Source organism: Medicago sativa, chromosome 4 (assembly GCF_051527215.1).
Source record: "Medicago sativa cultivar Bolivia chromosome 4, Bolivia_mono, whole genome shotgun sequence".
NCBI classification, from domain to species: domain Eukaryota; kingdom Viridiplantae; phylum Streptophyta; class Magnoliopsida; order Fabales; family Fabaceae; genus Medicago; species Medicago sativa.
Window position 1 is genome coordinate 90,337,056 of NC_140752.1, and position 22,804 is coordinate 90,359,859.

At 31.4% G+C, this 22,804-nt stretch overlaps 1 protein-coding gene and 2 long non-coding RNA genes across 6 annotated transcripts; 2 read left to right on the forward strand and 1 right to left on the reverse strand.

The window, feature by feature from the left end:
• Positions 1-414: 414 nt before the first annotated feature.
• On the reverse strand, positions 415-5,322 carry LOC146933591 (alpha-galactosidase-like). 3 transcript variants are annotated; one of them, XR_015007507.1, is made up of 13 exons: positions 5,194-5,322; positions 4,708-4,870; positions 4,430-4,589; positions 4,062-4,319; positions 3,697-3,871; positions 3,436-3,497; positions 3,156-3,319; positions 2,896-2,993; positions 2,750-2,808; positions 2,502-2,636; positions 2,243-2,408; positions 994-1,102; positions 520-643 (listed from the first exon to the last, which is right to left on the reverse strand). XR_015007507.1 is itself a non-coding variant. In XM_085705395.1 (12 exons), the coding sequence occupies exons 1-12, from the start codon at positions 5,276-5,278 to the stop codon at positions 615-617; spliced, it is 1,554 nt and encodes a 517-aa protein (XP_085561521.1). In that variant the 5' UTR covers positions 5,279-5,322; the 3' UTR covers positions 415-614. The 3 variants fall into 3 exon arrangements, 2 of the variants coding, with proteins under 2 accessions (XP_085561521.1, XP_085561520.1); XM_085705395.1 differs by lacking the exon at positions 994-1,102 and having other exon boundaries at positions 415-643; XM_085705394.1 differs by lacking the exons at positions 520-643; positions 994-1,102 and having other exon boundaries at positions 1,882-2,408.
• A 6,313-nt stretch (positions 5,323-11,635) lies between these two features.
• On the forward strand, positions 11,636-12,965 carry LOC146933592 (uncharacterized). 2 transcript variants are annotated; one of them, XR_015008428.1, is made up of 4 exons: positions 11,636-11,676; positions 12,373-12,503; positions 12,596-12,744; positions 12,817-12,965. It is a non-coding gene; the product is annotated as an uncharacterized LOC146933592 (long non-coding RNA). The 2 variants fall into 2 exon arrangements; XR_015008427.1 differs by lacking the exon at positions 11,636-11,676 and having other exon boundaries at positions 12,140-12,503.
• A 3,957-nt stretch (positions 12,966-16,922) lies between these two features.
• On the forward strand, positions 16,923-17,585 carry LOC146933593 (uncharacterized). Its single transcript, XR_015008429.1, has 2 exons — positions 16,923-17,003; positions 17,325-17,585. It is a non-coding gene; the product is annotated as an uncharacterized LOC146933593 (long non-coding RNA).
• The last annotated feature ends 5,219 nt before the right edge of the window (positions 17,586-22,804 follow it).

Sequence of the window (22,804 nt, forward strand, 5' to 3'; positions counted from 1 at the left end):
ACAATTTCTCTTATCTATTTAATTTACAATGACTATTAATAAGAGTCGATGTTAATCGCTTAAACATGTTGGGATATATTTGTAAATGTCTGTGTTTTCACATTGTAAATTATACGTTGCAAATTCTAGAGTTACTTCATGTGAAGGGTTGAGGATGCAAATAACTGACGAAGATTGTGAATATAGTAATGTAACGTCAAATGTGCTATATAGAATAGTGTATCATAATTTATGATAACTAATGATGTCTTTACGATTGTCCAAAAATATCATTGTGTTGGGTCACGATGAGAGTCCGATAGATCACCCACATTTGTTTCGAGTAACCACCACAAGTGTGTGTGTCAGAGAGAGATAGAGAGACCAAACTTTAATCCAAAATCTTAAGGTAGAGTTAATGAGTTCGCTCACTTATAGTGTTCAACTTCCAATTTTTTGAACGATATAAAACTTCTAACTCGCACTTAAAAATGTTATCATGATGTGATTAATGTTAATACATTTTTATCCTATAATATATTTGACATCAATTTTTTTTAGGGTGTCAAAAGTTTAGTTTGAATTTATTGTAGACTCCTTTTCAAGCTGCTTCTTCAAATTAGCAATTTCTTCTTTTAATAATATTTCCTCCATGGTCTCAGGCCTGAAATGTAACTTCAAAGTCAACAAGGTAACACATATATTTGAAAGATCAATAACTTACAAATTATGAAAAACCTAATTGATTAAACCAAATTATGCTGCAATGCTGTGCACAGCCAAGTAAAATGAACATAAACAAGAACCAGATCACATTTATATAGCAAGAGGTTGATCAAAGCCAAACTATTGTGAGAAAATGATACAGAATCTAGAATGAAACTTTTTTTAAAACACTTTGAATAAAACTATTAGCAATCTACCTGTTGGGCTTATAGGTCTTAAATAACGAAAAATTAAAAGGAAGACTGATAATTGGCGATATACAAAATTTCAATAAGAGCTGAATAGTACCGTCTAGCACTCCTATTTGTTATACTAGAGGGAGTGACACTAAGTTGAGGGCATATCAGGTTCTTTTTACTTGATCTTCACTTCAGCGTCTGCAACAGCCGCTACTCGCCTGGTAATAAAAAATGGAACACAATGGGGTTTCATGAAGCACCTACAGGACCTTAAACTACGCAACTATAACAGCGGCTATGGCGTACAGAGTAATTGGCCTCTATTTTGCTGTTACACCCTCTAGGGATTACAAATAACCCAACTCAACCAAAGTATTTAAGGCTACTAGTATTTCCCCTATATATCAAATAAAAAAGCATATAATTAAGAGAGCACACACAAATATCAAAGTATTTAAGGCTACTAGTATTTCCCCTATACATCTTCCAGTTTCTCATACTTCCTGGCCAAAACTAGATTGCAATCTTCAAGAACAATCCCAGGGTCACCAACAGCAGTACACCAGCCAAAGGGAGATGCTGCCCTGAGTTTTGGTACAGCAGAAACAATAGATCCTGCTGAAGGTGGATGACAGCTCTAACTCGATGTTGGAATCATAGATAATTTGGTACAGTAACTAACCTAAGACATATATTCCTACCAAATAATTAGGAAACTTATTAGTATTTCCTGTGCAAATATATTAATTAAAAAACAAAACACATTGATGCTAAACTCAACATTGATGCTGTCGTGTATATGGTATTAGGATGTGCTTACAAAATAATAAAGGAGAATTTGATCAAGCCAAAACAGTGTTCGACTCCGCAATTTTATCTCATAAACAGGCTGACGTTTTTGGTTTAGTAGAGGCTATTATTGGTTGCTGGTAGGAACTCATCGTGTTGCCATTGTGATGTCGATGAAATCAATGGAAGACAACAAGACGCAATTGAATTTGACTCAATTTAATCACATTCTAAAACCTTATTGAATTTTAATCATAACTATGAGATTAGTGAGACGAGCAAATCTTGTTGCCCATACTTTAGCTAGGGTGTCGCAGTTTTATGCTAATTTCCATCCAAGTCTCTCGTTTGAGTCCAATATGTATTACTTACATGAAATGAAATAAGTTTCTTATTGTAAAAAGAAAACATGTTACCAAATTTTTTTTTTTGAAACGGAAAAGTATTATTTATTTAATTGGAAAACTAGTCGCAATATAGAATTAAAAGCGAACATCCATGAACTTCCAAATCCATGAATATCGTCCCTTGCGTTGTTGCAACATTCTTTCCACTCCACACTTCTTTACCTTGACAAGAATCGATGCGTCTGCCAGGGAAAACCTTAGCCAAATCTGATGTCTTTGCATATATTAGTGTCTTCTGTTCATTTAAATTGAAGAAAGCCAAATACACTTCTCCTTTTCTTCCCGTTGCAATCCATGAGCGAATGCCACCCGAATCAACATAAGGAAACTATCATCGCAACAATAACGATATGATCCGTGATAAGTTTATCACTCACAATCAAACTATTACAACCAAAAAAAAGTTAGATGGCTCACATACCTCCATATTATTTGAGCTGAAATAATTAATCTCTAGCACAGTAGGATTCGTGATAATTTTGTATGTGGCTGGGTCAATCTTCCGCACATCGCCTCCATACATAAGGGGAGACTTTGCCAAAGCCCACAGAGTCATCTGTGATATAATAATGAATTCACTCGAGTCTATCATAATGCATGGCATTGCAAACACATCATTGCATGAAAAGATATAAGAGGGTAACTCAGTTATGCTACTTATCAATATACCTGTGTCCTTTTCTCTTCAAGATTCAACTTACTATACCTGTGTGGACCTTCATTTGCATCTATAAATTAAAAAAAAATATAAATCAAAATCCATACTTCAGCAAGTTTCTTAATCAAGAGAGAATGCTGTAGCCGAGCCAAATCACCTGCATCGGTTAGCCATCCAAATGGTAGCATGTCCAAATCAGGCCATGAACTCCCCTTTAAACCTTCTGCTCCTATCATATTAGCAGTAGCTAAGTCCCTGATTCAGAATTTAATGAGCTAAAGTTATGTAATATGGTGAATTGGTGGTAAAATAACAGAACATAAATAATGAAGCAGCATCATGATTGCAACATATTCCGAATCCAAAACTGATAAAAGTATCTTAAACAGTGATATTAAGTATAAAAAATTTAATAACCTTGATATATCAAAATGAGACTTGACATCACCCCATTTATCCCAGTCATCTTTTGTTATGCGATACATGTTGACTAGTCCACTGACATCCTTGGCCATGGATGGTGTCACATTGGTTCCGGGAGACAGAGAATACACAATGGGACGTTTAAGTTGGCTGAGAACCTGGCATGACATGTCGTATGATAAGTTTGTAAATAATCATAGCGAAAACATTGAGATTGAGTGTTTTTACAAGAACAAGTAGTAGTGATGAAAGTAAGAAAGTTGAAACTGAATACCTCAGATACATAGGTAATTTCATTTAAATCCAAGTTGTCGCCAAACACACAATCGTGTTTCACTGTAAGAAAGTCATAAAATCTTTCAAAATTACTGCAAAGCATAGGCAGAACTGTCTATATATTCTTGTACATGATAATGCAATTCCAGATCAATACATGATTGTATAATCAATCGATAGTTTGTAAATTCAAAATCATCACGATTGTTGTCAATGATATGATAAAAATGTTGTGACAGTGAGTTAGTAATGCGTGTACCAAGATCAACGCCCCAAGCAGCATACTGCTCATATAGGGATCTCAGAAAAGCTCTCCCTGCTCCTAATGTTGTATCTACACTCATGAAACCATTCAGCATCCATCCACACGCCCTTTCTGGGATTGCTATGTCTTTTGCATGCCACAATCGACCAGATTCTTGATAAGCACCGCCCTAGTAAGTCACAAGAAGAGGACATCAAAGGTCAATAAGAAATTTTGTTTTGGATTAAGCGCAAGTTTGAATTGGGTTATTTTGAATTTGCTCATTTGAGCTTATCTACTAACATAAGCATAAGCACTGGTAAGTTCATAATAAAGCAATAAATAGAAGATCAAGTTAAAGCAAAAATGCAATCCAATACCGTTGTTGTATCTAGGATAGGGGTATTTGCATCCACAGCTTGTGTGCTTATCCCTCTCATAACATGAATTCCAAACTTCAAACCTAAGCTATGTACTTTCTTAGCTACTTCAGTGAATCCATTCCCACTTTTGGAAGAAGGCCACCTTACTGGATCAGGGACCATCCTTCCCCATTCATCAATCACGTCAAATCCACGAGAACTAACATTAACACCTGCGACTTTCTTCCTATACCAGAGGAAATCCACTACAACAAACTACATGGGTAGAAAAAAAAGAAATCAATCTTTCTATATATAACCAAAAGGACTACTAATGCAGTAAAGTAAAACTATCCATAAGCTATAGTTCGTTTCGGTATTTATACCTCATATCCATGTGGACGGAGACGCTGAGAAACAATTTCAGCACTCTGTAAGAATTCTTCTTCAGATATTATCCAAGAAAACGCATCATATGAATTCCACCCTCTTGGTGGCAAGCCAGCTTGCTTGAGGTCACTCTCGGATAAATTTTTTGATGATACACTGAAATGACACACTCAAAAATTAAGGCTAAATTATTAATAATGACAAAAATAGGGTCCCAAAAATCAAGGATAACAGGGTTTCCCTTTGGATATGATCAAACATAGGTTTTGCATACCTCTGAAAGTAGGAAAGAAGGCAGAGTGAGACCAAGAGCAGAAGCATCGGTCGTGGCTTTTGCATTTGCATGTGTGAGACACTCCTCATTGAGCTTCTTTGAGTAACTTCAGGAAGGGTTTTGTAGTCGTTTGTGATCTCATTAGGACTAAGCATGTTTCTCTCTTGTATTCAAAAAATCATTCTCAACACTATCAACATCACTATAGTCTATATACTTCAATAGCAAGAAAAATACAGCAAACTATAAAATGTAATCTCACCATATGAAAATAAATTCATTACACTAGAAAATAGCCACCTTATCATATAGTAGAAAACATGAATTAACAAGACAAATCAAACAATGACAGTCCAAACTTCAAATCATTGGGATTTCACAAATTATACATAAGTTTTCTAAAATACAAAGAAAACCATCAAATTGAAACTAAATTTTCAAAGAAAAATGCATTATGGAAGGCAAAGAAAAAGAGTGAACACTTACCAAATAGATGTGATGATGAAAAAGTGAAGGCCAAGAAAGAGAAAAGAATTGTGGAATTGAGAATGTGGCTAGAGATACTTACCATCCACAAAATCTTTTCCTCTTTTCTGCCTCACTTCTTCCTTTGTGTTGTATACTTGTATGTATGTATGTATGTATGTATGTCCTCTCTTGTTATCTGTCCTTTTCTATTTTCCATTTTTTTGCTAACGATGTCAACTAATGTTTATTCTCTTTTTTCTTTTTCAATTCTTATATTGAAAACACAAAATTATAACTTCTTAATTGGAATTAAGTTTTATTATTTGAACATCATAATACAAACACTATCGTATGTGCTATGGTATGCATTTATCTTTAGTGCAATGTCATTTGGATACACATACTTACTTTGAAAATGCATGTGTTTGATTCAAATCATGATCAAATATCTATTTCTTATTTATATTAAAAATAATCAACTTGTGTCAAAAATCCCTAAAAAAAAAAAAGGGTGTCAAAAAATCATTTCTCTTATTTTTGTCTCTTAATTTTTTATTTTTTTTAACAACTCACCCGTTTCAACAAATACACAAAAATTAAATATCAAACCATATTTGACCTCAAATTATTTTATGTCAACCTATCTTTTGTCTTGGAAATTGCTTGATGTCACCAATTCCAAAACACTCGCCTACTTTAACTGTGTCTTTCTTTTAGTTTCTTGGAAAATACTTGTGTGGACCAGGGACCAAACCCCATTGTGTGGTCACAACCAAAGAAATGAGAGAGAAGAGAAAAGAGAGAGAAAATGGAAAAAGTAAAGAAAGAAAGAAAAAACTATGTGTGTGATCAAACCCAATTGTGTGGTCCTGGTCCACACAAGTCTTTCTCTAGTTTCTTCTACTTTTTGATTTAATAAGAAAGCAACTTAGTTATACTGTGTCCTTTTCTCTTCTACATTTAACCAACTTACTATACCTGTTTGGAACAAGAGAGAGACTAAGGTGGTTGGGACTCTTCCAACTTTGTAACACATTATTTAATGTAACACGACCTTCACTAGTAACATTCATTCTACCCACAATTGCATTTTATTTTACATGTACTTTGTAACACCAGGGCAGTCTATAATAATGTTTTCCGATTGAAGTAAAATTGTTGGCTAAGCTAAATTGATAGAGAATTCGAGAGACCACCTATACATGTAATACTGTCGCATCATCATATATCATATCTGGAAATGTTGTAAACTATAGAAACGTATCGTGACCCCATCCAATTTTGCAGTTTCAAGTTATAATAAATATGAATAAACACTTCATGCATTTTTTTTGGCTATTGCTTCTACTACAATTTGTGCACATTTTTGGTGTTTTTCTTCTATTAGTCCTTTGTACCCCAGTAATTTATAATTGATTCTCTCTTTCATCGTGACTTTATTTTGTATTTGAAGTTTTAAGAAATAAATAAAATTATTGGAATCAACTTGATATTAGAAATCAATTTTGAATCAATTACTTCCAAACATCAAACCATAGGTTCCTTAACTTAAACGTGTGGTGGATAAATGATATTACGCAAACTTTGGCGACATATTTTCTGAAAAATGCCAATTCAATACTATGTGTCATACACTCCATACCTTAGGTTCACACTAGAAATCAAAATAAGGAGATAGTAGTAAGTTGAAGACAGTGAGGTTAAAGTAATAGGTGGTGGTAGGTGAATTGCACATTTCTGGTATTACGTGGTTGAAGTCTTGAAGATAATGTGGGAAAAAAATATGTAGGAAAGAATAAAGGGTTGATATTATATTTCTATTTTATTGTGAACATCTTAGATAGTGTGTATGAAGTGTGTTAAGTGAGAGATTTTGTGCGAAGGAAAATAAGTCCTTAAAATGGTACTTAATTAATAATCCATATACAAGGGTGTTCATCGGAGTTGCGTTTGTATGTGATGATGTGCATAGAAAATTCTCTGTTTTCTTGGACTTGTGTGGATTACGGGATATTTGGCCGTAATAAATTGAGCCAAAGTTCATCCCGAACAAAAAATTTTTAATTTTTTTTTATACTAAACTTAACATTGATTTTTTTTTTTTAAGAAAGGATAGCTCATTTCATTTCATCCACCATAAGAGAGTGAATACAATAAGGTGGATGATAGAAAATACTGGGACTAGAATGTAATATAGATGCTCTATCAAGACTATGAGCAACTTTATTAGCTTGTCTCCTAATAAAAGCTAGAGTATAACTAGCATTAGATGAGAGTAGAGTCCTACAATTAGACAGTAAACTTCCAAGTTCATTCACATATAAATTGTTGTTGAGGACAACATTCACAACTACCTGACAGTCGGTTTCGAAAGCAACTCGATTAAGGCCTTTGTCAAGAGCAACTTGAATGGCTTGTTGTAGAGCGGTAGCTTCACATTCGGCTGTTGTTGCAACATATGGAAAAGTCATGGAGTGACCTTGGAGAAGGCGTACAAGGCTATCGCATGAACAAATACAGACGCCAAATTGACCTTCAACTTCAAAAAGAGCACAATCCAGGTTGCATTTGATCCATTCCGTTGTCGGTTTAGCCCAAGTTTGATCAATAGTTTGTGCATCAGCATTGAGATTGTTGCACTACATATAGTCTCGAACTGTATCTAAAGCTAAAACACAAGATGCTTTAGCATTAACATATATTTGTTCCCATAAGCATGCATTATGAGCACGCCAAACACGCCACAGAATAGCCACATATCATGAACGATCTTCCACATCAAGAGTTGCAATAATGGTAAACATAATAAATGCAAAACTACCACTTGATGTCATGTGTGACTCTAGCTTTCCCCAAAGATTTACCTCTCTCCAACAATCAGTAGCAAACTTGTAGTGCATAAAATGTGCATCTCATCTTCTAGATCATTACTACAGGCAACACAAGTTGATGGGCATTGAACTCCATAACTTTGCAAGTTGAACAGTGTAGCTAGACAGTAGCACAACTTCCTCAAACAAAAGTGCTTGATTTTATGTGGTAAACACAACGACCATATCAACTTCCAGTCACTAGTAACATGATAGTGTGACCTATGGTCGGAAATGCTCTAACACATCTTATAGGCTAATTTGACTGTATATGCGCCATTTAGAGATGCATTCCAAATGACTGTATCAGAAGTAGCTCGAGAATGAAGAGGTAACTTACATATGTCGGTTGTATCTTGTGTGTTCATGATGGAAGTAATCAGCTCAAGGTTCCAAGTGTTGGTTGTTGGATTGAAGAGCTGGGAGACTGTCATGTTGATAAGGTGGCTAGATGGAATTGATGAAGGTTGCATATTCTGACGACTGCGAATTCAAGGTTCATTCCAAACATTGATGCTATTACCTTCACCGATTTTCCATTGCTAGCCAAGAGATGCCCAAAAAACCGCTTCTAGGGAAATATCTTGCTTTGAGGACTCAAGTGAGGAAAGAGGAAGAATTTCTGAGTAGCTTCCATCCTTGCTTACCCAACATGGCAAGGTTAAAACTTTCAAGGTCTCGAAAATTGAGACCACTATTGTCTTTGCAAGCAATCATCATATCCCAATTTAGCCAATTAATGCTACGACCACCATTTTTCTTCGAACCCCAATAAAAAGAATTCATCATACACTCTATTTCTTCCCCAAAAGAGGTAGGGAGCAGAAAAACGCTCATGCAGTAAGTAGGAATATATTGGGCAATAGATTTTAAAAGCACTTCCTCACCTGCACGTGAAGAGATTTTAAAAGCACTTCCTTACCTACTAAAATATATTTATTTTAATTTTAATACTAATTTTTAAAAATGCAATTGAACTTGGAATTAAATGCAGTAAAGGGTGTTTTGAGAATTCTCTTGACAATCTAGTAATGTTTTGCAGGAGCGATTTTTGTCCAGTTTAATTTTTGGAATTTTTATTTTGTTCGTTTATTTTAGTTTTAATACTAATTTTTTAAAGGCTTAAATATGCTTTTCGTCCCTCTAATTTGGACCAGTTTTGGTTTTCGTCCCTGCAAAAAAAAAATTGAAAAACGTCCCTAGAAAATATTTTTTGTTTTAAAAAGGTCTCTGGCCCGGCCAAAACGTTGAAATGCCATGGATATACACACGTGGCTGTTGTTGCTTGTGCAAGTTTTGCCATGTGGCGCTGACGTGGCCGACCACATAATATTAAATTTTAAAAAACATTTTTAAAATTTTGAAAATTGTTTTTCAAAATTAAAAAATCTGAAAATAATTTTAAAAAATAAAAAAAATTCCGATTATATAATTTTTAGAAATATGAAAAAAAATGGAAAATTATATAATTTTTACGAAAATTTTAACTTTAAAAAAATTATTTCATTTTTTTGCGAAAAGTTATTTTCAGATTTTATAATTTTCAAAAAAATTATTTTTTTAAAAAATGATATACTAAAAATAATTTCAGAAAATTTATTAAATTTATTTTCAGAATTTTTAAAATGTTTTTTATATTTTTAAATTTACTTTCACAATTTTTAAAATGTTTTTTATATTTTTAAAATTTATTTCCATATTTTTTTATTTTAAAAACAATTTTCAGAATTTAAAAGTCATTTTTTAAATTTAATATTATGTTAAAACTAGTAAAAGACCGGTTCTTTAACATAGGTCACCTAACATTGCGATAATTATATAAAAATAATAATTAGATTGTTAATATTGTAGAATGTTTATAGATATTAAATGAAAATTACAAGTATTAATGTAATGTTTCTATTAAATCGTTTTCTTTTATATATACAAAAATTTCTTAAATAGTTGAGTTACACCAGTTATGGATTTGATTTTCTTATATATGTGTAAACAAGTTTTTATGTAGATATAAAAGTAAGTTGCTTATTGGAATATGAACGAAGTAGGAATTGGAATTTCGAAAATCGAAATCTTCGGTATAAGTCAAGCCATAGTTTTAAAAACCGGACCGGTCATCGACTCGGGCATGGTACTGGGTCACTGGTTCATTGGTCGAACCATTGAGTCATTGGTTGAATCGCATGACAAAATCGGATTGAACCGGACAGCTCAGTCATATGACTCGGTCTATAAAAAGTTTGTCTTTGTATTAAATTAGATTGAACCGAGAGACTCGATCGTATTCATGTTAAACATTATGATTCATTTAGTATAAAATAAATAAATACTTAAATATTATTTATACCAAATTCTTTTAACATATTTTTCATATTCAAAATTTTGAATTAAAAAAATAAAAGTTTGTGTCAAAAATAATTTTTAATAAAACTATGTCTTAAAAAAAAAAAACTCTTACTAAAAGCCAACGACAAAAAAGCAACTAGGAAAAAAAGGTACGGAGGTTCCTATTATATCTAAAATAAAATCAATCTATATATAAAAGTTGTCCCAAGCAAACAATTTCGCCCTAATTTTACCTAAACCCTAGCAAATAAAATTCCTGTTTTAACCCTGACCTAAAGCTTAATTACGAAACAACTATAGCCCTATTTTCCTTAACAACTATACGTAAAACAAACCACTATCCACTATTTTTTCTGCTTAATATTCCTATTTTTTATTACTTAAAAAAATTGTTTACATAACTAATTCCAATAAAAAAATGAAAGATGCTACCTGATCCACAATTTTAGCCAGAATACAAACAAACGTATCATAACTCAAACCCTTCCCCTCCTCCTCTCTCTCATTCTGCGATTCACACTCTTCTCAGAGTTTCACATCCCTCTCCACTTTTTTGATCCAGTTTAGAAGGCATCTCTCTCGCACTCACTCGACTGCTCCGACACCATATTCATCGTCGATGCAACCGATCCTCTCCCTTCACTACCGATGAATCCACTGCCACCGACAATCAATTATTTATATTCCAACTCAAAGTTTGTTCCTCTCTCTCTCCATCTCTCATCTTCATTGTCGTTTGTTTTTCCAATCAAATTATTGCTTAGGTTTAACCTAATGTTTTTTCAAGTAAAATTCTTCATCTTATCTGGTTATTGAATTTCAGTAGTATTTATACGATGAATCAATATTTTGTAAATGCACTGTTGCTGATTTCTTTGTAAAATTTCTCACAATATTAGGTACATTCTTTAAGTCATGTTCTGCTTTGGATATTCTTTCACTCATGATTTGTTTTGGATATTCTTTAAGTCATGTTCTGCTTTCATGCCACAGTAACCGAGAGCTTTCCCTCTCTTCACATTTTCATGGCATCGAATTTGTGAGATTTTTATGCAACTTTTCTGTTTACGTACACTAAATGCCGTTTTTTTTATTAAACTAAATGCCTTTTATTATTCTTTTGTAAATTGTAAATCACATATATTGTGTCAGCTTTTAATTTAGTTCCCAAATGTTATTAGTTTTAATTTGGTATCTTATTTGCATTCATAATACTAATATAAGAAAAAAAAATACATTCAGGAATTGTGATTTTGCTTACCATGGAATTGGCATTCTACAACTGCCGGTAGGGACAGACTCATAAACTAGGCATCAAGTTTGTTTCCCTTTGCATAACATATTCTTTACTTAATTATGTTCATGTTTTACAAATCAGGGAACAAAACACTCATTTATAACTCTTAACAATTTTTAAACAAATTTTACAACCTTTTGGTCGAATTTCAATTATAATGTCCCTTTTCTCTAGACAATTAATGGTTAGTAAAAAAAAATCAGAAAAGCCCAAATGCTTGAAACTTTGAGGAACTCTTATTCATAGTAAAGTAGGAAATTCATCAGGTTATTTGCAGTCAAAACTTTGAGAAGCCTATTCTGGAATGACTCATATTGTAACAGATGGATGCTTATGATATTTCTGCTATGTAATTTACAGCTTTTGGCATCAATCTTGACACTGTACTATGTTACTAAAGTAGAAATTATTCAGGTTTTAGTTTTAGAAATCCTGCAGCTGTTGTGGGATTAAACTTGCTCCACATTGAGTGGGATTAAACTTGCTCCACATTGATTAAGTTTAGAAATTCTTGCAGGTTTTAATTTTACGCAGCTGGTACTGTTTTAATTTTTGCATATGCAACTGTTTTAATTTTTTCAGGCTAAGACTTGAAATTAACTTGATAATTTTTGTGTTTCTTCCTTTGTTTGAATTGATTGAAATTGAAAAGTAATTATTGTTATTGATTTTCTTTGAATGGATCAGGGATTATGTGGACGGAGGAAGAGCACAAGATGTTTTTGGTTGGATTGCAGAAAGTTGGAAAAGGTGATTGGAGAGGAATCTCAAGGAACAATGTGAAAACAAGAACGCCTACGCAATTTTCATCAAGACATGTAATCAGCTCAACTCATACGTTATATGTGTTGCTTTACTTTGTTTGTATTTAACTGTGAATGGTTAATTTAGTTAGCAATTGTGTGTTCAGGCGAATCCAATTTGTACCATAAGCTTTTGGCCGTTCATGCGTCTTTTTGAACCACTGATGTACAAATCATGCTAGCTACCCTATTTTAATATCCTTGATGTGAAGTCATTTCTCCTGTTAGGCTTATACACTATTTTTCATGAAGACAGGTAAATGTTAAACTAATACGTTCTATGATATCATTTTATCCATGTCTATCTAACTATAATTGGTTAATTTAGTTGGCAGTTGTATGTCCAAGCGTTTTGAATTTGACCCAGAAGTTGTTACCTGTTAGGCGTATTTCAAACCCACTGGTCTAAGAATCATTTGGAGGCATTTGTTGTTACATGACAAGATCTACATAGCATATGAACCAACTTTCTATTTTATTGTGTTGAGGATGTATTTTGGTGGGCTTTAGTGTTAACTTTGTATGCATTATTTGTCACTATGAGGTTCATTTATTGTACTTTTAGCAATATTTAGTTTATATTGCGTTGTTAAAGATATTACGTGTATTATGAATCTCTTAAAATACTGCTGTTAAAATACTGATGTTTAATAGCTCATACTTTAGCCTTTGTAATTCACCACTCATTGTTTTTAGTTTCTACTTTCTCCTAATATCCACCCATTAACTAGAAAAATATTTTTCACTTGATGTTCACTTTGTTAAAACTGGGTGTAATGGGAATTGCTAATGCGTTTTTTGGGACTAAGCTGATACTTAATGGCGATTTACCTGATGTTGCTGCTTGCATGATAGGGTAAGCATTTCCATTTTTGTATGCTTTGGAATAAAGGCTTATAATAGTGAATACAGATAGAAAGAGATATGTGTAATAGTCAATGCCTGCTTATAGTCAATGCCTGCTTATAGTTCGTTGTTTGTATAAACAATGCCTGCTTATAGTCAACTTCCATTCAACTAAGAGAAAAAAATATATAATCTAATAGTAATATGTTTGGTTTAATTTAGTTGTGGTATAAAACTGTAGTCAATGGATCAAATAGTATACTTTTAATACTTCACGTTTTTGTAAATTTTTTAAATAAAGACGTTAACATTTTATTTGAATATTCTCTTTGATATGATATAAAGATTTAGTTACATATTGACATGCTTTTAAGGAAAAAATCTTTATAATATTATCTGTCAAAAAAAAATCTTTATAATATTATCAATCCATCGTTGGACATATACTCTACGCCTGTATAGTTTTCATGACCAATTCGCTCATTATAATAAACCATACATCTTTTCTCTTGAAACTTATGTGTTAGTACTTTTTTTTTCTACAACTTAGTGACTTATGAATTTTTTCTACAACTTAGCTACTTGAGTTTCACTGCGCTTTTAATGATATGATATACTTTTATCAGAATGAAAAATGCATCACTCCAGTTGACCCAAAGTGTTCGCCAAATTTCAACAAATAGCTCTGCATCTCTATCAGATGAGTTGCTCAACACCAAGAGAATGACAATCGAAAGTATGATTGAGTCAACTCAGGTAGCTGTCTATTTTTGAAATTTTTAAATATCGTTTTGGATTCAAGTCAATATACATGTTCAAGATTTTTATGCCAAAGGCGATGATTTTTTTTTACAGGTGTGTCAAGGTTCGGTACTTGCCACTCTATTTGATGTCGAAACTGGTGTTGATTGGTACTTTCGATCATGTGATGAGGACGGCCAAGATATTGATGTGACATCAAATGTGGTGGTCTATAGAGAAGTTTTCCGTAATGTGTAGCACTTTGTTTTATAGCATTGTTGTTATTGCATATCAGTGCTATTTTTATGTCGACATACGTTGAATTTTCTTTTCTTCAAAAGACTAAGCCATTAAATTTATATGTTATGTTACTTTAACAGGGTCGATGTCATGGAAATTGTTTAATATAGTACATTAAAAACGTTTGTGGCAATTTATTTTATGAATTGAATTATACTATTTTTCTGATTCAAGTATTTACTTTCATATTTGTGCTATATTTGTTCTTTTGTATGACCCGTGCGTTAGCACGGGTCGATGGTCTAGTGAAATTAAAAAGAAGAAATAAAAAGGTAAAAACTCAAACCCTACTTTCTTAACATGTTGTGTTATGCTGCGCCTCCTTTCCCTAATATCATTAACACTTTCTTCTCCCTAATTAATAACTAGATCTACATCTTCTTTTTAATTTCTTCGATTCAAGTTTTCAATAATATTTTGGAGCACCTTCCTTTCCGTAAACTTTGTAATACTAGGTAGAAAATCCCATCCACTATGTTCATGGTTTTCGGATTGAGAGACTACATCTGCATAAATTTTGAGGATGGAAAATGAATACGAAGCAGCACGTTTCTTTCTTTCTGTTATTTTTATTTTTATTTCTCTGAAAAAATACCAGTATGAGATTGAACCGGAGCGGTTCACAAAACCGGCCGAGTCACCGGTTTTTTTCCGGTTTTGACCGAGTCATACCGGTTTTCTCCGGTTCAATTGCATGTCCGATCCAACTTGCAGATCGACTCGGCCATACCACCGGTTCACGGTCCGACCGGTCCGACCGGTTCGACCGACCGGTCCGGTCCGGTTTTTAAAACTATGAGTCAAGCTGACAAACTATATCCCATTAGAAAAAGCTAGTCAACATGGGAAGACATTACTCCGACGATCAATCAGGCCCAACCGATTAATAGAAATATTACATTAATACCTATAATTTTCATTTAATATCTATAAACATTCTACAATATTAAAAATATAATTATTTTTTATATAATTAACACAATGTTAGGTGACCTGTGCTAAAGCACCGGTCTTTTACTAGTTTTGTAGTCAATCACAATAAATCTATTACTATCAATTTCATAAGTTAGTATATTACAAATTTTTATTCATGTTAATTTCACATCTTATAACTTAACATTATATATATTAAAAAAAACATTATATAACATTTTTTAAAAAATATATTAACGTATTATATGAGTTAATAAGAGTCAAAATGAAGTTCAAATGACTATAATAAAAAGAAAATTTAATTTTTTTTGAAGGAAAAAGAAAATTTAATTTGACGGCAGTTTAATGTTTTAAATATTGTAAAGAACAAAAAAAATTCAAAAAATTAAACTAGGCAAAAAATAACGGTCCTGAAAAACATTTCTAAATTTTCAGGAGAGTTCCGAAAACACCATTTAAGACATTTAATTCCAAATTCAATTGCATTTTAAAAAATTTGTATTAAAACTAAAATAAACGAACAAAATAAAAATTCCAAAAATTAAACTAGACAAAAAATTGGTTCTGAAAAACATTTTTAGATTTTCAAGAGAATTCCCAAAACACTCTTTACTACCTTTAATTCCAAGTTCAATTGCATTTTGAAAAATTAGTATTAAAATTAAGATAAATACATTTTAGTAGGTGAGGAGACCTTTAAATCTCAACCATTCATTACCTTCCAACCCAATCCAATGGCTACAATTGATTTTGCAGCAAAACAAAAAAGTGCCTAATGTATGGTACGGACAATACTTGGGTGCCATTAATGGTACATGACCCATGGTGGTCATGTACTGGAGACGGCGCCGTCTTCTGCAATCAACGCCTCCCAATACTCCTTCCTGTCATGTTTATAAGCAAAAATGTAATTTTTAGGTTCATCGAATACATAATATATTTGGTCTATATATTGATCAAATACATTAAATATTAAATAAATTTAAAAAGTGTTTTTTTTCTTATAAATGTGACCGGAGGATGTAAATATCCACTTCTATTGTTTCCTTCAAATGCTATTCCTTACACCTTCTTATTGGCTCACCACACTATTCATGTGTGACACACATATTTTATTCTTTTGTTTGGTCATGTGGTTACTAACTTTAGCAATAATGAACCAGTAATCTCAATCTTTTACTATTTGATTCAATAAATCAAAATTAACAATTTATTTAAAATGACTCTATTAAATATTAAACTAATAAAAATAGATTAAAAACTTAGTTAAAAATGACTCTAAAAAATAGTATATGACTGACTGTCATCAACATATATTAACATATTATGTGCTGGTTCAATAAATTTTTTGACTGGTTCAATGCATTATAGTCAACATTTTAGATAAAAGGATTCAATTAAAAAACATTTAAAAAAAAACATTTTCCACATTTATTGTAGTCAACATTTTTGATTGGTTAAATATATCTTTTTTAAAAAAATATTTTTAAAAAAGGAATCTAACTAATAAGAGGTTTTATTCCGGTTTAATATTTTTATTATTTATTTATTGTAGTAATCCGTAGTAATCTCTATAAATTAATTCTAATGAGTGTTGATTTTCCATATTGAATAGAGAAAAGGAGATGGCTACTGGCATTAACCGAGTGTTTTTCTTCATTGCATTGCTATGTGTTGCATATGTTTTGACACCAGGTAGATTTACCAGTTACATAACTCAATATTTTTTCTTTCATTTTTGTATTTTTTTGTTATAATAACATTGAAAGTTTATAATGTAATCGTATTTCTAAAGAGGATTTTGAAATGAAAACTCTATCTTGAGTTCGAGATTACGATTTTTTAAAATACGTAAAATACGAACATTAGACAAACTTTTAAAATTTCCTATCTTAAAGAGAATTTTGGACATAATATAATCATATTTATTTGTTAAGCTTGTCGGATTTTAAATGATCTTATGAATTCAAAACTTCAATGCTCACACATTTGCTGACAATATACTATCAATTGTAGGAGGAGCAATTGATTTGGCATTTGACAAAAATCCTTTTCCTTATTGCATTGGCCAAAGTCCATGTCCAGATAACGACAAGTGTGCTGAAGATTGTAAAGAAAGTCATTATTCTTTCGGTGGCAAATGTGTTGCAAATCAATGTTGTTGTAGGCCTGCATTATAATTGCACCTGCTTCTCAAAGGAGTATTTGTAAACACAATCTTTATGTCCGACTAAAAAATAAGTTAAAAAATAAATACAGTTATTTCAATGTTAAATAGCAATGTCATTTGGATTTTATTTGTATGCACTTATTGTTATTTCACATATATGTTGCCACATATTTACATTGTGTTTGGTGGGGGGAGGGAGGGAGAGAATTCCCTTATCCTATGATTCCAATATCTAGTTAGAGCTGTCAATGTCATCCACCTTCAGCCGGAAATCTATATCTATACTATATATAAAGAAAACTACCCCTTTCAGCACACTTTTGAATTGAACTTTTCTTTCCAAAAATACTCTTAATTTAAATTTTAAATTTAAATACAAATAACACATATAACAAATAGATAAGAATAAATTTTAATTTAAGAAGAAAACTTACACACAATTCCATATGAACTGTTCTTACTGTTAGCCAATTATAAAATAACACGTGGATTACTAATCCATGTAACTAATCGTCCCCATTAACCCTCTTTTACCTCCGTTAACCATAGATCAAACTCACAAAAAACTAGCACAAAATAAAAACTCATGTTACTTTTTTATTAGCCGATTTTATGTTGTACATCTGTGTTGTTCCCCTCAATACAACCGACAAAGAATGCCAAGTATTTTCATATCTCTTCCAAAAAAACAGTATTTCCATATTATTTTATTATTTTATTAAGTTATTCTTCCTTAGCCTTTGATCAATTGTAACAAACGTGAGCAAAAAATAATGGTAAATATTGGACTTTAAATCCTCTAAAAAAAATTAGTAACAAACGTGACCAAAAAATAATGTTAAAGATTGGACTTTAAATCCGCTAAAAAAAATATTAGTAACAAACGTGATCAAAAAAAATTGTTAAAGATTGGACTTTAAATCCTCTAAAAAAAGATTTGTAACAAACATAAGCAAAAAATAATAATGTTAAAGATTGGACAAACATAGCAAAAAATAATGTTAAATATTGGACTTTAAATCTTCTAGAAAAAAAAATTAGTAACAAACGTGAGCAAAATATGTTAAAGATTAGACTTTAAATCATCTAAAAAAATATTAGTAACAAACGTGAGCAAAAAATAATGTTAAAGATTGGACTTTAAATCCTCTACAAAAAGATTAGGACTAAAAATATTTTATAAAAAGATTTGTTAGCATTATATTAAATATTAATAAGTAGGGTTCTCACAGTTAATAGTTCGTTTCCGCATTGTTTAGTTTTTCTCAACCTCTCTCAGCCCTCTGCATTAGAATTCAGAATTAACATGTAAGTCTTTTTCTTTTTCTTTCATGTTACAACTAATCAAAGTCGATTAATTTTATGGATTATATTTGACTTTGCTGGTTTATAAGTGATTGTGATTCAAATTATTTACGATTAATTTTAAGGATTATTTGACTTTGCTGGTTTATAATTGCTTATACAAAATATGATAGCGTGTTCAGAACTTAAATAGTTTGCCTAGAATTAAATTAAAAACAAATGCGAGTTCAGGACTTCCCTTTGTGCTTAGTAGAAAATAGTTTTCTGTTAGAATAAGTTTTGTTGTTACCATAAATAAGTCACATGGGCAGACTATTCCCAATGTCAGAATCTATCTTCCACGATATGTTTTCAGCCATTATATGTAGCTTTATCAAGAGGAGTTTCTCAAAATTCAACAAAAGTTCTCATTAAAGAAGGGAAAAGAAAGAGAAGATGGAGACTTTACAAAAAAATGTAGTTTCTAAAGATATTCTTTTATCGCAATCATATCAATGTTTTTTTTACATAACATGTCGTTTATACATTTATGTTATGATGTTATTAATTACTATTAGTATAAACAATAAATGATCATCATTTTATCTTAATTTTATATGCAAGCAAACTAAAATATGTTGAGTTCAAAAATAATTTTGTTATAAGCCTCGACAATATTTTGTTTATAAATCAATATATCAATAATTTTCATTAATATTTAAAATTTTTAATCAAAATTATACAAACAAACATAATAAAATAATCACATGCGTTAGCGCAGTAGAAATATCGTGTCCGTCTTTCCGCTAGTACTATATAAGGATTATTGAGTGCCCTTATATAAGGGTGTTACAAAACATAGAAAGTTCTCTGTTTTTCCTCAAACTTGACGTGGATTATGGGCTATTTGACCACAATTAATTAGGCGGAAATCCATCCTGGACAATTTATTTTTTAAATTATTCTTTTATATACTAGACTTAATATTAATATACGTGTAGGATAAGATATTCTAAATTTAAAACATTCCCTAAAAGAGAATTCCTGATATAAAATAATGATTTATATTAATATACTATGTGCTAGTTCAAAAAAATGGCTAAATTGCATTTTTGGTCCCTTAACTATTTAGGTAGTATCGCTTTGGTCCCTTAATTAAAATTCGATTTATTTTGGTCCTTTAACTTCTCTTTGTTACACATTTTGGTCATTTCCGTTAGTTTTAATTCAAAAACGTTAGATTTTCTTCATTTTCTCCTAGAATTTTTCTGGGATTCTTGTTGTTGATGGAGATGATATGAAGATGAAAAAGAGGAGAAGAAGATGAAGAAAACCTAATATTTTTGAATTAAAACTAACGGAACGGACCAAAATGTGTAACAAAGAGAAGTTAAGGGACCAAAATAAATCGAATTTTAATTAAAAGATCAAAGCGATACTATCTAAATAGTTATGGAACCAAAAATGCAATTTAAAATACTGGTTTGATGTATAGTCGACATTTAAAAAAAGAATCAATAAAAAAATCATTCTCCACATTTATTGTGGTCAACATTTTTGACTGGTTAAATATATCTTCTTTAAAAAAAATATGTTTAAAAAAGGAAATTAACTAATAAGAGCTTTTATTACCGTTTCATTCTTTTTTTTCATTTATTGTAGTAATCCGTAGTAATCTCTATAAATTAATTCCAATAGGTGTTGATTTTCCACATTGAATAGAGAAGAGGAGATGACTACAAGCATTAACCGAGTGTTTTTATTCGTTGTGTTGTTATGCGTTGCATATGTTTTGACTCCAGGTACAATTACTAGTTACATAACTCAATATTTTTCTTTCATTATTGATATTTTTTGTCATAATAACATTGAAAATTTATAATGTAATCGCATTTCTGAAGAGGAGTTTGAAATGAAAACTCTATTCTGAGTTCTTGACATTACGGTTTCTTAAAATATGTAAAATACGAACATTAGACAATCTTTTCAAATTTCTTATCTTAAAGAGAATTTTGGACATAATATAATCACATATATTTGTTAAACTCGTCGGATTTTAAATGACCTTATGAACTCAAAACTTCAATGTGCACACATTTGCTAACAATATTCTATCAATTGTAGGAGGAGCAATTGATTCAGCATTTGACAACAATCTTTTTCCTCATTGCATTGGCGAAAGTTCATGTCCAGATAATGACAAGTGTGACGATGATTGTAAAACTAGTCATTACTCTAACGGTGGCAAGTGTTTTGTAAATCAATGTTGTTGTAGACCTGTAATATGATTGCACCAACTTCTCAAAGGAGTATTTGTAAAAAGTGTCTTAATGACCGACCCAAAAATAAGTTAAAAAATAAATATCATTATTCCTTCAAAAAAATATCAATTTTTTAAATAATAATGTTATATGGATTTAAATTAAATTACATGCACTTATTGTTATTTCACGCATGTGTTGCCACATATTTAGACTGTGTTTGGTAGAGAGAGATGAGTATTTCTCTTGTTTGGTTGTGGTGTGAAATAGGGGAGAGATATTAATATGTAGGACCCACATGTTTTAGACTCTTCAATCAACAATGAAGAAATGATACTTGCAATTTTTCATAATTTTTCAATTATATCATTTGATTGCATCATAAAAGACAATAAATTATAAATACTCAGAACACTTTGCTTAAAAAAAAATCTTAGGCGAACTCTAACCCAATAGTTCATTCTTACACTCATCCAATTAAAACATAACCCCTCATCATTAAAATAAAAACTTAAAATCGAATATTTTCTCATTAGTTTCGATCATCTCTCTCTCCACTTTTCTTAAACGGAACGGCACCACCACCCTAATTTTTTATGACAAATTTTTTAGATTAATTTTCCATTTTTCTGGAATCATCTCATTTTCCATTGGAATTTTTTCCCCGACTATTGGTAGATAACATATTGGAAGGGCATGTGTTGTGAATCAGGGTTTAAACGGATCGATTTCCTTTGTACTGAACCAAGAAAGTTGTCCAACTCAATCTTTAGATTGATTATTGTAGTTTGATTCGGTTTTGCCCAAATTAATGAACACCTCTCTATCTACTACTAACTACTGCCTCGCTTCAAGTCTTGAATTACAAGCTTCCTTGACCTCTCTCAATTCTCCTCCCTATTCACTTGTTTTCTTCATCATCATCATAACTTTGTGTTATTTTTCCTCTTCAAATACTAACAACACTAATCATTATTTGTTACTTTCACCTTGTTTTCTATTCAAACGACATATATTTTCCCATTGTTTTCATGACATATTTATCCCTAACACTGCTCAACATAAAATTAACACTTAGTTATAGTAACCTCACCGCCGCTAGTGACGTTATTGTCGTTTTTATATGATGATGATGATAATCTAACTTTCATGTCTCTCTATCTTTTGAACGTTCTTTTTTTTTTAAATGAATTTTTTGTTGTTGTTTAAATGTGTTATGTATCTTCTTCATTTCTCACACATTTTAAATGTGGAGAAGTAGTGTGTATTAGCATTACTATATATATATATATATATATATATATATATATATCAACCTAGAGATGATTTAGAAAATGGTAAGTGTCATTATTTGATAATATGCATATTTTAAATAATATATTACCTGCTATATTACAAATCCTATAGCACATTGAAAACAACCAAACCAAACTAGTGCCAAAACATAAAATTACATGATGGTGGCCAAGGCATAGGTGATTTCCACTAGTCCTTAAAAAGTCACGAAACCCAGAGGACAAACAAAGCAAAAGGAGACAAAAGTATCACCAATAAGATGCCTTCTTGATAGCATTACAAGGGAACACAAAAACACATCAAATATTATGGACAGTGACTTCCCAATTAAAGAGGAACTCCAAAGAGAGAAAGTCTTGGATGGTCACAGGACCAAGAAATGACATTTGATCACTCTCTCTTATGTTTTTCCTCTTCTTTCACATTTTCCATTTCCTCTCTCTCCTCTCTTTAAATGTGTTGAAGTGTCAGTTATTGGTTGGTTG